General features: G+C 40.7%; 1 protein-coding gene and 1 non-coding gene across 2 annotated transcripts; both read right to left on the bottom strand.

The window, feature by feature from the left end:
- Positions 1-839: 839 nt before the first annotated feature.
- LOC102294454 (solute carrier family 25 member 36-A) lies at positions 840-15,253 on the bottom strand. Its single transcript, XM_005926624.3, has 7 exons — positions 14,779-15,253; positions 12,152-12,316; positions 10,686-10,763; positions 8,432-8,532; positions 4,989-5,055; positions 3,475-3,764; positions 840-3,382 (listed from the first exon to the last, which is right to left on the bottom strand). The coding sequence occupies exons 1-7, from the start codon at positions 14,817-14,819 to the stop codon at positions 3,189-3,191; spliced, it is 936 nt and encodes a 311-aa protein (XP_005926686.1). The 5' UTR covers positions 14,820-15,253; the 3' UTR covers positions 840-3,188.
- Positions 15,254-15,627: 374 nt separating this feature from the next.
- Positions 15,628-15,700, bottom strand: trnak-uuu. Its single transcript has one exon. It is a non-coding gene; the product is annotated as a tRNA-Lys (tRNA).
- Between the last annotated feature and the right edge of the window lie 882 nt (positions 15,701-16,582).

Below are 16,582 nucleotides of genomic sequence, written 5' to 3'. Positions count from 1 at the left end.
GTTTCTTGCTGACCATGTCATCCCATTATTACCACAGTGTACACATCTTCTGACGACTGCTTCCAGCCCTGTGATCCACCGTCCACCACAAGTCCAGATCATCTCAAAATGGTTTCTTGAGTTTCCTTACAGTCACCACATCTCAAACCCAAAAAGCACCTTTGGGCCAATCAACATTGACTGTGTGACGTTGTTTTATTACCTCAATACAAACCAACATCTCTGAGGAATGTTTCCAGCACCTTATTTCATCTCTGCCAAGAATTCGTACACTTCTGAAGGCAATAGGGAGGCCAACCCAACAGTAATATGGTGTACCTAATAAAGTGACCAGTGACTGTACATAATTTTATCTAACCCTGTTGTTGACAGTGTTGTTTACCCGTTAAGTTTTAGGTATTCACTCATCTTTCCATTTATATACATTTTGCAGTATAATATCTTATGTAGCCACCCACAGAAGATAGTGCCTCTTTATTACACCTAAATATTGCCAATATAGTTTCATGTTTTTGCTAATCCTAGGAAGAATACTAATTTGACAGATCCTGACAACACACTATGTTATTGTGATGCATTTTAGAGGCGTGAGCAGGCGAAAGATTTCAATATTTGCTTTAGGGGGAGGAAATAAGATTTTTTAACAAAAATTGTATTTCAGAGTAGTTAAGAAAGATGCTCTGACAGCAGAATACATTTGCACTCCTTCCGGTTTATTGACACTTTGTTTTACAAAAACAGTTATGAGAGAATGCATAGTGAGTCGCACTCACAGCCGACTCATCAAGGACAACATGGAGCAACACAACAAAGAGCGTCAGGAAAAGGCAAAAAATTTAAAGGGATTAACTTAAAAAAAACAAACAAAAACAAAACAAAAACTCAACAACAACACTGTTTGCAGGTCTCCAGCCCACACAATACAACTGAATGACACACATGGGAGTCTGATCTGGGCAAGCGCACGCAAAAGAAACAAAACAAAAACCCACACACACACACTCACTGGTACATAATGCAAATGTGTGGGGGTTGAGGAATAACAAGGGAAGATTGGTTCATCTGACAAATAACATGAAGAGATGCTTAGAAATGCACATGTACAGGGTCACATCACCCGAAGTTTAAAAAATAAAATAAAATGTACTCATTGTTAGCACTTTTACGCTCCAGATTTTTAGGAGTCAGGGGGAAAGATGAGGAAAGATTTTCTCTTATTTGAGTGAAATGACCCTTTAATTGGGTTAGGTACAATCAGCTCACACTATCTGTCCAGCCTTCAAAATCCACGTGAGTGAAGCCAGCACCATGATACGCAACTGTCCGATCGCCACTAGCAGCAACAGATCACTCGTGGATTTGCACGACATCAAGAGTGTGTGCTGATGGTACTGTATGCCACACGCACACACACGCACACACTCTGCACTTTAACACAGAGAGTCTAAAGAAGAGTCTAGAGCATCATTTGTGCGTGCTGTAAAACCAAGAGCTGAGCGGTGAAGTGTTTGGATAAAGACATCTGAAGGGCGAGCCCGTGGTCATAAAGCGAGATGTGCGTTGTTAGCGTAATGGGCTGAATCACCGTTTAACATACCCACTCTACAATGGGAGGATCACAACAGGAGGAAAGTTAACGGGATAAATACAATCACAGCAAAAACAACAAACAAAAACAAAAAAAACACTGTATTGTTTGTAATGTTTAAACAAAGATGCCACAAAAAAAAAAAAAAAACCCTCAAAAGGTTTCCAAAGAAGACATAAAACACACTGACCCTCTGGCCACACTCACCCAAAAAAAGATTTTTCTAACTGGTTGAAAACGACTGAAAAAAACAAACAAACCAACATTATAGGGAATCAAGAAAAACAAACTTCTTTTTTGTTTTTAAACTGCAGTTAATTAATGTGTGTTTTATGACACAGAATATTCCTGGCCAACCTCCTCCTCCACGTGCTGGCTAAGCTGTACAACAAGTGTTCCAGTGTAAACTCAAGAGGATTGTCCTCGCCTGGAAAACTAGCCTGGATTTTCCAGCTAAGGGAATAAAAATTAGAATACAATGAGATGAGCACTATGGAGAAAGAAAAGCCGCTATTGAACAATAACGTTTTCTGAGAGAAAGGTAACAACTACCAAGTGCTCCAGTAAAGAAAACACACTACACGTCTGCATCTCGACTAAATTGGCCCGACAAATACAATCACGTTAGGTAGTTATTTCATATATTTATCTGCATCTATGCCACAGTCTGTTAAGCTTAGTTACCTCTACTGTTTTTTACTTCACACCATGAACCACAGCAGCATTTAGAGCGGTGGATTATACTGTTGTTTAGTTTGGTGAGATTACAGAATTGAATCATTTGGATGATAACAGAGTCAGTGTGAGGGACGCTGAAAACCAGCAGGTGACTGCATTTACCTTCATGATATGTAAAAACGGTGATTGAGGGCACCTGAAATCAAACAACACCAGTGTATGACTTGACGTTTTGTTGTTCTAGATCAGCCAGAGATGCATCTCCAGCTGCTCAACGGTCTTCACACAAGGCACGTCTTCTTCCATCCACCTCCCTCCACCCCTCTATGAGCCACAAACCCCCGATTCGTCCTCGCTCTCAGGACCTCTGTGATGCGCATCGAGATGAGCTATCGACTTCGGGGCCTTTGCATTCTGGATTTCTGCTGGTTCTCTGAGGGATATGTGGAGGACTATGCACTAGAGCTAAACTGTTTTTAAAAGAAAGTGATCATGAGGATTGGATCTAAGCTTTTTACTTAAGATGGTTCTATGCTCACTTGGTATTACGGAGCTTCATTATTAGTAATGTTAAGAGATAGAATATACTGGAAGTTAGCTTCTTTCTTCATAAGGAAGAAAGTTTACGTCAGAATGGAGAAAAGGATGGAATAAAAGTGAAAATAGGGGATCTACTTCTTTGCCACTGCTAAACCTCGATGCCCAAACCAACGCAAAGATCTTTCTCACACTCCTTCTTCGTCTATACAACAAAACTCCAGACTTTTTTTTATGAACGACCGCTCATGTTGTCTTGTGTCACCAAGACAGCAGTTGAGGTGCTGTCTCTGGAAGCAGGCTGTTAGCTGTGCTAGCTGGTGTGCAGGTGCTCTGGGTCTCCTTTCTCCAAATAGAGGAGGGAGGGGGGTGGGGTGGGGAGGCTTTAACCGTTCAGGAGGTAGACTACCAGCTCGTAGGTGCACATCATGATGCCCGTGTTGGGTATCTGGCGTACCAGGTGGGTGGTGAGACCGCGGTACAGGGCGCGGAAGCCCTCCTCTTTGGGCACTGTCGTTAGCGTCTGGAAGAAAGAGCGGTACTTGTTGCCTTCTTCGCGTAGTCGCGTGCGAATCACTTCTGCAAATTTGAACAAGAGAGAGGGTGGGTAAGAGAACATAATGGGGGGTGATCAGACATCCAGATGAGAACAGCTAGTAACAGCCTCTCACCATGAGGGTAAGCAATAGATGTGGCACAAGTCTTGGAGGTGGCAGCAGCAAGCATCATCCCCACAAAGTCTGAAGCATCTTTTGTCAAATCCTCCTCCTCGTCCATATTCTGTGGTGCCTTGGCCTCCAGGAGGCGCCGTTTAATGTTTTCATAGATCACAAAGTGGATCACAGTCTCTGAGATGCCGGCGTAGGATGCCGACATCCCTCTGTAGAAGCCCCGAAAGCCGTCTGTCTGATACACCTGACGCACGCACTCGAAAGCGCTCATCCTTCGCTCGCCTCGATTCCTGAAAACACAAGAAAAATGGAGGGATTACAAGCTGTGTAGCATACTGCTTCCTCTCACTGTGGATTTGGAGAAAAAAAAAAACTGCTCTTCTTCAGAGACTTTAAGGAGGGATGAAGAGATATTGTACAGAAGTTGCATTTACAGAGCACAGTATGTAAAATAATTAACAATTCCAGCAGCCACTCAGCCTCTTATTAGTTACACCTATGATATCAAGCTCAGAATCCTGGATGACTTTCAGAAAACCTGACCTCTGACCTTGATGTTGAGGTCGAGATCACTGAGATTCAACCTCAGAGATCCTCAGTAGACACACCTGTGGTATCAATTTGAAAATCCTAGAGTGACTCATTCTCAAGTCACAAACTTGGGTGTTCACGCCGCCCAGCCATCTGTCCAGCGAGGTGATGACAATGCCACATCAGCTTTTCATGGCTCAGGGGTAACCCCCCCCCCAAAAAAGACAAACAGAACCCCCCCCCAAACCCCTAAACGAAAGAAAACTGCACACAGTTACTAAGAATATAAAACATAAAACAGGGAGCTGAGCCACCTGACTTCCACACAAATGAAATTTAACCTTTGTCCGGGTAACATTACTCAACAAAACAAACAAAGCCACCCGTTTACAGAACAAAGCAAGGCTCCTGCAAAGATGGACTCCTCGATTACACTGCAGAAGATACAAAAGCACAGGATTTGTCTCCAGTTCACTGTTTAAATTTACACTGAAAACACATTCGAGTGTGTAAAGTGAAAACTGTTCTATGATCACCGAAGCGCATGCCAATTAACCTTTAGTCAGTTTGGCAACGTTTTGCATAGCAAGCCTCGTGGGAAGGGCACGAAAACACTTAAAGCTAAATGCAGAGCATTGAGTGTGATCTCTTTAAATTCAACCAATATCTAAACAGACAGCTCCTTGTTCTTAGTGTTTCAGAGTCAGATTTACAAGTACTTCTGAAACCTACTGTACATGTAAAATAAAGGAAAGTCAAAGCCTGAAGCTTTATGGTTACAAAAGACAGACCACACCCAGCCAGGCGAGCTGCACAAGGTCCAAACAAAAGCAGCGCTCGTTCAGTAGAACTGGTTTAAACTATGAAGGAGGATTCAGAAATAAAGATAGCAACATGTTCTTCAATGACAGCGAATATCTGTGTGGTGACGCGTATCAGAGCAACAGACAAAAAAGAAAAAGAAAGCTACATGAACTGTTCACCTTGCATCCAGCTGTAGACGCGTCTTTATGAGCCATATTGGATTGGTTGCGGTGATGGCTGTAAAACCTAAAGAGGGTAAAAAAAAACACAACAAGGTTACTCTTCTACAAAATTAAGAAATATGATAAGCTAATTCTCAAGATGCTAACAGTAAAGTAAGAATAAACAGGTTCTTTTAGTAAAAAAAATAAATTAAATGAAATTAAAAAAATATCAAAACCACAAAAGCAGGTAGCCCCAAGTAGAGGGGAAGCTGCATGTTATAAGATTTGTATGTCATGCTAACAGCTGTAAGAAAGAGAGAAAAACTCCATCTTATCCAATGAGCTAGGTGAGAGAGAAAGAAGAACCAGACATAAGAAGAAGCACAGATCTGTGGCGAGTACTCACGCAGACCCAAGTAACTCCTCACAGATGCAGCTAGAGACCCCTGGTGGTGCGGGGGTCTCATGCCCTTGCGAGAGGAGAGCTACGGTAGAGTAAAAGCCTAAAACAGACACAGGGCTTGTGTGTTTGCGAAAAGACCCGGCATGCAACCATTCAAGATCCCATTCCCACCATCACCCCGCAGGATTTAACATAATGCACAACGTCATGTGAAATCTCACTCACTCACACTCACACACACAAAGACAGCAGAATGGATATGACGGGAGAGAACAGCTGTTCATTGATTGAAATAAATCCCCTTACATAGAAATAACAGTTTAATGCAAGAGTACTGCAAAACTACAATGCTGCATGGATACCTGCAGTTCTGAGGGATTAAGGGATAATAGGGACGGTTATGCTCATTTTCAGCTCTACTAGAAAAGCTCTGCATTATCTTTTTATTTTTTACTGAGCCTTTCTGCAGTGTGTCAAGCAGAGAATCATCTGCTAACAATTTATTTCAAACCCTAAAACTGAAAACACTCTGCACTGTCTATTATACTTTACGCTCCTATATAGAGCTTCTTAATGTCATCTTTCACCTGCCATTTGGATTTTTACTAGGTTATGCAATCTATATTCCATACATCTTAATATTACTTAATATTTGTATTTAAATGTTAGTGGTAGGGAAGGGAAAAAAAGAATACAGCATAGTATCGCAATCTTTTGCATGGTGATATTATATCGATACATGGAGACCAGATATTGATATTTTATTAAATAAATTAAAATACTGTGGGAATAGTATAAACGAGGAATCATCGAATGCACAACCATCCTGAGGCTGAAAGACTAGCATCTACGCTTACTCTTCCTGCTATCAACAGCAGACTGCTCTAGCCTCTGCTATGTGTGTCACGTAAAGATGAGATGAGTGTTAACACCTCGTCACCTGTCACTTCAGCTCAGGCAGCTCTGTTGGTTGCTGCTGGAGGGAAATGTAGTGACGCTGACCTTGACTGGTTTGCTGAAAGGTCTACGTCATGGTCTGCTACAAGTGGTGTTACTGTGAACTTTGGATTCACCCAGAAACCCAGTGAAGCAGTCTGACTGACCCATATCATACAGGCTTATTATTCCCAAAACAATCAGCCACTTGAGAGCAGATAACCCACCCCTGACATGCAAGGCATCAGAGAATTGTGGTGTGGTATTTAAAACTGACCTCATAACGCATTTATTTTAATCAGCATTGCAAAGGGAGCCATACACACACACACACAGCAAATAGTAAAGAAACACAAGTGATGCCTGTAGGATTTTCCTACAACCCCTATTCCATAGAAGTTGGGACGCAGTAAAATCGAAATAAAACTGAATGCAATGCATTTGAAAATCTCAGAAATATGCACTGATTTCCATGACAGAATCATTCCTGTTTTTACTGAAGTTCTGTCTGTACCTCCAGTATTGATTGTTCAATGTGCACAGGGATTTCTTTTAGAGCTCTTTTAGTGATTTTATATACTGTAGATGGTGAGATATTTAATGTCTGATTAATAGTATGATGAAATTTATAGACACTGTTTCCTGGAAACTGGTGAAAGGCTGTCCCTCTTTATTTCAGAAAAACAGCACTCTAAAATGCTCTTCATCATCATGCTCCAATCATGTTACTGACCTGTTGCCAGGTAACCTATTTAGTTGCAAAATGTTCCTCCAAATGTTTCTTTTTAGTCCAATTGACTTTTATAGCCTTCTGCTGTCTTCACCCAACTTTCTGGGGCATGTTGCTGCCATCAAATTCAACATGAGCTAATATGTTTGATAAAAAGTAAAATGTCTAGATTTGAACATTTCATGTCTTTTTTTTATGTTTTACTGGGAACAGTATTTGGGTTGATGAGATTTACAACTCATTGTATTCTGTTGTCATTTACATTGTACACAACGTCACAACTTGTATGGAACTGGATTTTAATCAAATCTGATACAACATTAGTTTTACCACTTTAACTTTCATGTAACATGACTATTTGTGGAAGCTCACCAACACTGAAGAGACAAGATCAATATGCTCACAACATTAGAAACAACTGCTATTTTAGTTTCTAAAAAGCAGGACACGATGATCCATGCCTGTCTGATGCCTTGGGAACTAGTTGCATAAAACACCTCTAGTTTTCTCCTTCTTCTTCTTTTGACATAGCCATTTACTGCAATGAAAAAGACTTTATAGATTTAAAACTCTATAGTTTTTAAGGAAACGATATGGATGTCCATTTCATATTTGCAGTCTGACCTTTATTGCACCACCAAATTAGTTTAAGAATGAAGAGATTATATTTGTGCTGGATAAAGAAAAAAAAGAAAGCACAAAAAACAAAAGCTAATTTTAAAAAAAAAACAAAAAAAAAAAAACACACACACGTGCCAAAACCTGCAGTTCCCACATTGGCCACTTGAGGCTGGTTCCAAAAGTGAGTCATTCTTCACAGACTCCAGTGTTCAAATGTACAAATAAACTGACTTATGGTTCTGGAAATGTGACATCAACAGACTGCTTGCCACTGATTGGCCAGTCAATGGCGTAACTCGATGACTCATGAGAGCCACTCTCTTACAAAAATCAGAAACGCCATTTTTGAAATCCAGCAACGAGGGAAACGGCTACACAAAAACAACACGGTGGTCCCGGAGTCTGAAAAAGCCACACACTGAGCAGCAGGTATTGCATCACTATCCCCTGCTGTCATGTTGTTTGTTGGATACAAATGACGCCGTGGACTTTCGGGCGCGTTGCTATAACGACCCTATGCATATTAAGTGGTACTCAATTATCATGGAAAATGACTGAAACCGAGTACAGTAAAGTTGAGTTGAGTAGAGTAGAGTAGGTACTAGTAGTCTTTTGTACCACCACTGTGGGGATTCTTTAAGTTTAAGGCAAGGAAGTTAAAATCTTAAATACATAGAAGAAGACTGTAAGAAAAAGACTTGAGAGTGTTTTATGCAACTAATTTAACTTTGACTTTAAAAAAAGACTTTTTTGCAGACATGTAGTTACCTGCTATTCCAGCCGACACCATGTGCACCTGTGTGGAGTCAGGTTCCAACACGCCGTTCAGTTTCTCTTTGGCAGTGGAGTAAGCACCAAAGTAGATTGCTCTATTAGTAGAAAAGGAGGACAACAAAAGGGGGTCAGCATGTGTTAAACTGGAATGAGGCAAAACAAGTTATATATGCCATGTTTTTGTATTTCAGTGCACAACTAATTAGTCTGAGCCACTGCCTCCAGTAGCAATACAGCTCATCAATTACACTGCATTAACAAGTGTACAACTGCCCTCGTGTCTGGTTCAGTTTAATGGGGTTTAAAAATTCATTAGGTGTAAAGCCAAGAGCAGAACTAATATTCTCAGCAAATCAGCCTAGTTGGACAAATAAGGCTTTCAGCAAAAAAAGCATGCCTTCATTTATTTGCAGTAATTATCTTTAGTTGTTTTCACTAATTAAAATGGTCATAATGATCATGTTCACACTTGTGTCTAAATAGGAGCGCTGCTTTTGCTTTTATTCCAGTAATGGCACTACCGTGTGCGCCATCTGGTTCATTTGTACACCGGTTTGTCAAATGTGCTTAGTCAGACTTTTAATGATGTTTGGAGTTCATCCGTCACATTGTAGTGCGAGTCTTTGCTTGCTTTTCATTAAATCTCCATCTGTACTCAGGAGTCCTCTTTTCCTTCCTTTCCTCTACCTAACCATTTGTTCATATAACACTAACAAAACACTTAGTGTATGCTTAGCACTGGCACCTGCTTCCGCAGCACTAGCTGCTGCCCACTGCCATTAGTCACCACTTTGCTTCTCTCATTACCAGTCAGAGCGGTTAATGAAATGAAACTATTATGGCAGTTGGTTAGAAGTTTTCCCCAGGCTTAGACTATGTGAACACGTCGCCATGAAGTCAGTGGTGCACAAACTGCTGAGAATGCCATGACAATGAATGGCTCCTTAATGAGTGTGGATCCCTGATTCTTCTTCGTCACCAAGTAACCTCAGCAAACGTTGTAGTAGTTACAGAGCACAACTGTTTTTCACAGGCTATGGAGCTGTAGACTTTTTACCAGATACTTAAATCAACATTTCTTTAAAGCACACAGTATTTTTAGTGCTCTTGATTCTTCAAGGTTATCAAAAACTATATGAGCTTATAATATCAAACTATGTAACAATATAGACAAAAATATCTACAACAGCAGCAAGGAGTGCAGAAGATGATTAAATACGCCTGCACTCCTGTAGCTTACTGTGTGCACATGGATCAATCTACAATCAGAACATGGCTGTACAAATTTGACCTGCATAGAAATGATGCCAAGAAAGGCCTTTGGTGTCAAAAAGGAACATCAGAAGCCAATTACTTGGCCACAGTAACAATAAATTTTTTTGGAGTAGATCAATGACACCTGTTCAAAAGAATTACCCCACACCAACTAAAACAAGGTGGTGGGAATTTTCTTGTCTAACAGTCATTAATTCACCCATGAATACGGAATCTTAATAACCAGTAAACATTTGGACACATGTTCCAAAATTGGCAGCTGAACATAGCGGGATAATCATCATCTAGGAATGACTCAGAAAGATGAAATGGAGGATTATGGATGGTCAAAATAATAATGCAGGAAGACAGTGAGAAAAAAGATAAGAATAAAACCATCAGAGCAAACCATTTTATCTGTTCAGCTTGACTCCACAATGTTTTGAAACTGATAACAAATAATGATGATAGAATTAACTATAACTATTAAACTAGTACTTGACTAACAGTCTCTTTCTGCCCCTCATGGGCCGGCTGTGGTTCAGGTGGTAGAACTGGTCGTCTACCATCCCGAGTTGACCCAACTGCATCAGAGTGTGAGTGTTTGTGATGTTAGCTAAAAGTGCTTGGATATAGATAAAAGCACGGTTTGATGTTCCAGGGTCAATATGGCAACTGACCAGTCATACTGTTGGGATGTCATAGCTTTGCAATGAACAAGAAATGGCTCTATAATATAATAAATATATTATATGCCAATATATAACCATATTATATAAATATATGCCAATATAATAAATATATTATCAAGTTAAGTTTGCTGTTAGCTAACTTCTAATGCAAACTGAATGCTCAGACAACGTGATTTAGTTGTAATACTGATCCTGGACCTATGTTATGATGACGCATTAACAAAACCAACACGGGTATATCAGGTCGTGCTTTTGTACGTAATGCTAACAGTAAGAAAAACACAACGTATCAGATAACTTACCTGGAAGGTGCCACACCCACCAAATTTGGCCCCAAGCCTCTGAAGAGAGATCGAGGTCCCTCTTTCTGCAATATCAATCTGAACGAACACACACACACACACACACACACACACACACACACACGGATTAGAAGCAACGTATTGCACAAAACTCCAAGGTTATCTGACAGAAAGTCTTTTCCTAAAGATGATGCCAGTCAGACAATCCCAGAGTGCCAGCCCTATTTATAGTCATTACAGTTTTGTTATGCCCCCCCCTCACCACATCACCAACCCAGACCCTCTGTGTGGAACCTTAACCTAGTTTCAAAGCCCTAAAACAAGCAGGCAATCTAAGAATAGCAAAAACTGTCACTCCAACACTTGGATTGTCGTGTGTAATGAACACCGCAAGGTCTAGGGGGACACACAATAAAACACAATGTCTCAGTTTGTTCCCAAGGATTACGAGCACTCCACCACTTTAAAGAGTGGCAGCACCCAATGTGCTATGCTGCAGGTTGTTTTCACCCAAATCAACATGAGATTTACAAGTAGTAATAATTAAACTAGAGCCAGAAATTGTGATATGATTTTGCTCATTTCTCAGTCTTTGGCAACAGCTTCCAAAAGCTGAAGAGTTTCAGTCTCCAGTCATGAATCAGGTCTAAATATTGGTTTCAGCTTTAGTTAGCAGGGGTAGCCAGGTGTTTTCACACAGGCCTGCTGACTGCACCCCTTCATCTACAGCCTGCAACATGTCAACAATGTCTGTACTCAGCGGCAGCTGGAGAACATATAAAACATGAATAAGTTAGGAATACACTACATCCTGCAGAGCAAAGCTGCAGCTGGCAACTCCCATATGACTAAACTGGAATGGTGGCACTCTGCCATCGAACACACTTTTTTCAGAGTAGCATTCGTTCCTCTTCTAAAGTTGCCATGCTGCTTTTGGGTTGCCACAATGGGTTTGGTTTTTACATCGGATGCTAATGAAACCCTACATTTGGGATTTGTGTCTCATTCTGGGACTGAACCAGGAATCATTAACGTGTTAGTCCAATGTGTAAACCACTACACCCTCTGCCTAAATTGGTATGGTATTGCTGTGACTGTCATAACAGATACTGTGACTGATGATTAGTTTCACAAATAAAATCACAGATAAATAAATGGTAACAGTTGGATTTGCTGTGAAATGTCCTCTTTGACTAAAGCAACTAGTGTGTTCTCCTGTGTGTGCCTCTCCCAAAGGCTGCTATTGAGGAGTTGTATTTCAGGGAGAGAGTGGTTTTGCCAGGGGGGCACTGGCCAGATTAAACCACCTCTCGGGGAGAGTACAGACCACTGAATACACATGTGAACAGCTCCACTCATTTTAGCTCAAATAACTGTAAGCTGCTAATTCAAAGCAATGCTAACATTATGTACGATGTCAAAATATGCTCTGTGTGTATGTGTGTGACATGTTAAAAGATACCCACTTGAGACAGTGCAGGGGGCCCGGTGGAGACACACGGGCCACGCTGGCTCCATTGACAGTGCTGAGCTGAACCTCAGACACATAGAGGGTGATGGAGGATGACTGGAGACGGGTCTTCACTACTTCCAGTGGACAAGTCAATATGGCTCCTACGGTGCCCCCACATCTGGTGCAAAAACAGAGAAGGCTGAGGTGAGCCAGCAAAGCACAACAGATAAAATCGGCACAAACAGTTCCTGTATTCTTTACCAAAAGATCCGCAAAGCGTTGCCTAAACGAATCACCCGGTGTGGTGAGTGGAATTCTAAAGATCCCAGGCATGTAGACAAGAAAAAGCACAGTGTTGGGATAGAAAGCCAGCCAGGAATGCTTTGTGTTTCTTGGGAAGTAACAGCATGCTCCCATTTAGCACCACACCATATTAAAATTCCTAGATATGTGGATTTTAATAAACTAGGAAACAAATAAAAATACTTCTGTTTTTAGCAGGCTTCAAAGTCAGGTGCAGCCAGCCCCACTTTGTATACATCATGTCATACATCAGGACAAAGATGTATCATTAGTTTCTCTGAAGCATAAGTAATCGTATATGTTTGGAATACTATAAATTCTTCCTAATCAGCTGCCTCTCCAGCGAGCTTTTCAGTTATACCCCTTGTTCTCCTCTGCAGAATCAATTACATTGCTGTAGTGCCATGTGAACCAGTTCTCCCCTAGCTGCCAGTTCTGATTGGAATGACTCACAAGCTTATTGGATCTCAAGATCACAGTAGGATCAGCACTGAAGTCTGACCTGGTTAGCCTGCCAGAGAGGAAGCTGAGAAGGGAAACTGCCAAGAGTAGCCAGTTTGCAGCAACTAAATGTTTAGAATTACAACAAGGAGATTTTGTCAGGCAGATTCAAATATAAAAATAAATCTCTATACTTTCTGATATTAATGGCCACTTGAGTGGCCATTAATATCAGAAAGCTAAGTGCAGAAAACATTGGAACCCTGGTTTAGATCATCATGGTTAGAAGAGGATTCTCAGAACAGTGTAAATGTAGTAATAAAGCTTGGTTATTTCAACCAATGGCAGCTAATTATGTTTCACAGAAACTAAAGGCTACCTCATTTTATGTGTACAAAGTTAACGCTGCAGTCTTAGATCATGGGGATGCACAAGTTAAATGTATCATTTTAGTATAATTGTAATGAAACTGAATGTGAAAAGAAAATTAATATATCATTGATGTTCTAAATGATCTTAATGCCTACACCATGTTTATTGCAATATTCGGGGCTCCCATGCATTGCTAATTTTGAATTTTTAAGACAGACTTTTTTTTAAGCATGAGGTACAATAGATATGGTGGCTAATATATCTTGTAAACATACTGTTATTATTTATTTTTTACAAATATTCAAACAGCAGGTACAACGTACAGTCAGGTACGAAAAGTAAAACTAACTACATCGACAAAGCACAAGAATATTATCTACATGAACTCGATAAATAAACTGAGCCTAACAGGTCCTGTTAGATTTAGTTTAGGCTAGGCAATAGCAAAAGAATTGTAAACAGCAGTTATCTACACTTAAAGTTAATTTTCAACCGATACCAAAACAGAGAGTGTGTGTGTCTGTGTGTTAGAGAGAGAGACACACACACAGATAAACAGGGAAAGCAAGTCCCCAAAACACAGTTTTTAGCAGAGGTGAAGTAATCAAGAGTCAGATAATTACTGTATATAAAGGGAAAGCAGGACATCAGAGACATCATACGACTACAGCTTAATATGCAAAAACTGACTCCTTTAACAAGATAACACCCACTCAACATGTTCAGGCCTACAAAAGCAGAACTCTTATCCGTGCTTTTCTTAAGTATGGTTTAGTATGCCAGTGTAATAAACTGCTGCATGTTGTTAAAGAGCTCATTTAAGCTGACAAATGATCCCTTTGCCCATTTCTAGTGCTGAAACACTAGTATTGTGTTTCACTGTGTACCAGGTCAGTCTTTCAGACGGAAGATGAACGTTTCTGCAAAATTCACGGATCTGCAAAAATACAGGATTGCTGATTCACACCCTTTCGTAACAGTCCCAGGCTGTGATTCAATCATAGTTGAACGTGCTATATACCGAATATGCTTTGGAAAACGAGTTTGATACAAGCCTATAGTTAAGATACGCTGACATAGTTGAGATGTCACTATTTCGAGTGACCTTTACTGGGAGTCTGCCCACATTTGTTTTGCTGCACACAAGGCGCACAGACGTTTAAAGACGCCGGCTTTCTAAAGCCAAAATTTTCCTGGTCGTAGCTATAAATAATATATGATAATACACAACTCTGACGAAGACTTCCGAGTGTTCGTAAAAAGCAATTTCATTCATACATTGAAATGTCATTGAGAAAACTGCGAGTGCGCATACGTGAGGACAAGATTAGCTGACATCTGACAGTGATGCAAAAAGTTATCTCTGGGTTACCTTTACGCAACTACCCAAAGCCAAAATACACAAAACATCAATACGGATATCGCATAATGGACAGCTACAGCGTCTATAGCGATAGCAATTAACTCACAGTGTGTGGCTAGCTAGCCCCGCTCTGACGACAGGAAGACGAGGAATATACTCACCCTCCAGCAAACAGATGAACTAAGGTATCTCTTTGACTCATTGTGGATCATATTCGGGAACCGTCCACGGGGCACCACACAGGGGGCAACGGGAACGTAGGTGACGAGACGGGGGAATGTCGACCCCGTCGTAGCAAGCAAATGTTACTCAGCAGGTCTGTGTTGTGGTGGAGGTCAGCTGCGTGCTAAAAGCGAGGGTATGTAACAGCTAACTTAGCTAGCTCGCGCTAGCTGCCACGGCTAGCGGGAGTGCGTTGGTAATGGCAGACGTCAGAGCGACAGGACAGCGTCTTCTCCTTTCTGAACGGGACACTGCTTCACCGTAAAAAGTGTGCGTGTCTTTAATGTTGTCGGGCAATTCCAGTCTTGTGGTAATAAGATCAACTATGGACTACACTCGACCTCCCTCCCGCTGACGTGCTATTGCCTCACTGAGGAGCTCTGCGGGTCACGTCGCAATGTTTATCGTCGAATGGGAAGCCGCAAAACAGAGGAGCCGATTGGCTGAGGGATCCCGCGAGCCCGCCCTGTCACTATTCTTTCACGTGATGTCGTTTGAGGGCAGAGATCGTCACTGGACTCAGAGAAACGAGCTGGGCTGATGTAACGTAGAACAGACACGAAACGAGGCTGATCTAACGCTTTTATTTGTATTCGTTCAGGTTACAGTAGGACACCAGGATAAAGCACTCACATAAACGAATACAATGGCTGAATACAAGCCACAGCATTTAGTTGGAGAACTACATAATCACGACTCCTAAAATTTATATCATGTAGTAGCATATGTAGTTCCAGTTTGGGTTTTGTTTATGCTCAGTGTTTAGTCTCGATATTTAAAACTTCCGCCGCCCGAACAGGGACTTGAACCCTGGACCCTCAGATTAAAAGTCTGATGCTCTACCGACTGAGCTATCCGGGCTCTGGTCATGGTGGCTTCAACGTATGTAATTCTCCATCAAATCTGTAGTTCAACTTCTAAAAACGAAGCTCCCTAAAAATGCAATAACACCTAGAGTAGTTTTGTAGTTACAAGGATTTATTATTTTCCTGCCTCCCATTTTTTTAACGCAACCATCTATGCAGTCATTTTGTTAGTGTTGTGATCACAGACTGTATATAAAATATGTTAAGTAACCACAATAACCTCAGCAATTGCTTTTTAATGCTGTGTTCCAGATACCTCAGAAGCAGTGTTGGGTGTAACACGTTACTAAGTAACGCATTACTGTAATTAAATTACTTTTCCACTGAAAAAGTAGAGTAACTGATTACTGTTCATTTTTAGGTATTTTAATTACAGTTACTTACAATGTACTTGTGTTACATTTTAAAATAATTAAACTCACTGAATATCATTATTTAATTTCAATAATTTATCTTCTAAAGGTCAGTTGTCATGACTGAGGACACAACACGTTGATAATTTAGTGGCTTGTCAAATAAAAGGTAGCCATGATCCAAACCTTTTTGGACAAGTGAAATCACGTCACAATGACCTGTTTTGACACTATGCCTAAGCATTCACTGCTGGGAAGCAGCTGTTACGTGACACTTCATTGTATCGAACAAGCAAAGAATTCTGAAAAATATAACTTGTCAAGCCGCATTCCAGTAATCATGTTTTTGGTTTAATCATTATGCCTGTAGCAGAGTGCCAGTATGTCATGTGTGTTACATGACAGGTTATTATTTTCACATACACAGAAGCTCAGTGCTGCTACCATTGGTGATTAAATTTAAAAAACAAACAAACAAAAAACAACAACAACAACAAAACCTACAGTATATCACTATATATATA

Source organism: Haplochromis burtoni, unplaced genomic scaffold (genome assembly GCF_018398535.1).
Source record: "Haplochromis burtoni strain Fernald_Lab_line unplaced genomic scaffold, NCSU_Asbu1 Contig_94, whole genome shotgun sequence".
In the NCBI taxonomy this organism is placed as follows: Eukaryota; Metazoa; Chordata; class Actinopteri; order Cichliformes; family Cichlidae; genus Haplochromis; species Haplochromis burtoni.
This window is presented reverse-complemented; position numbering and strand designations above follow the sequence as displayed.

Excerpts from the sequence above, each read along its gene's own strand:
- LOC102294454 (XM_005926624.3), bottom strand. The coding sequence starts at position 14,819 with ATGAGTCAAAGAGATACCTTAGTTCATCTGTTTGCTGGAGG. Across the intron at positions 12,317-14,778 it reads GTTCATCTGTTTGCTGGAGG|ATGTGGGGGCACCGTAGGAG; the intron begins GTGAGTATATTC and ends TTTTTGCACCAG. Across the intron at positions 3,383-3,474 it reads ATCTATTGCTTACCCTCATG|AAGTGATTCGCACGCGACTA; the intron begins GTGAGAGGCTGT and ends TCAAATTTGCAG.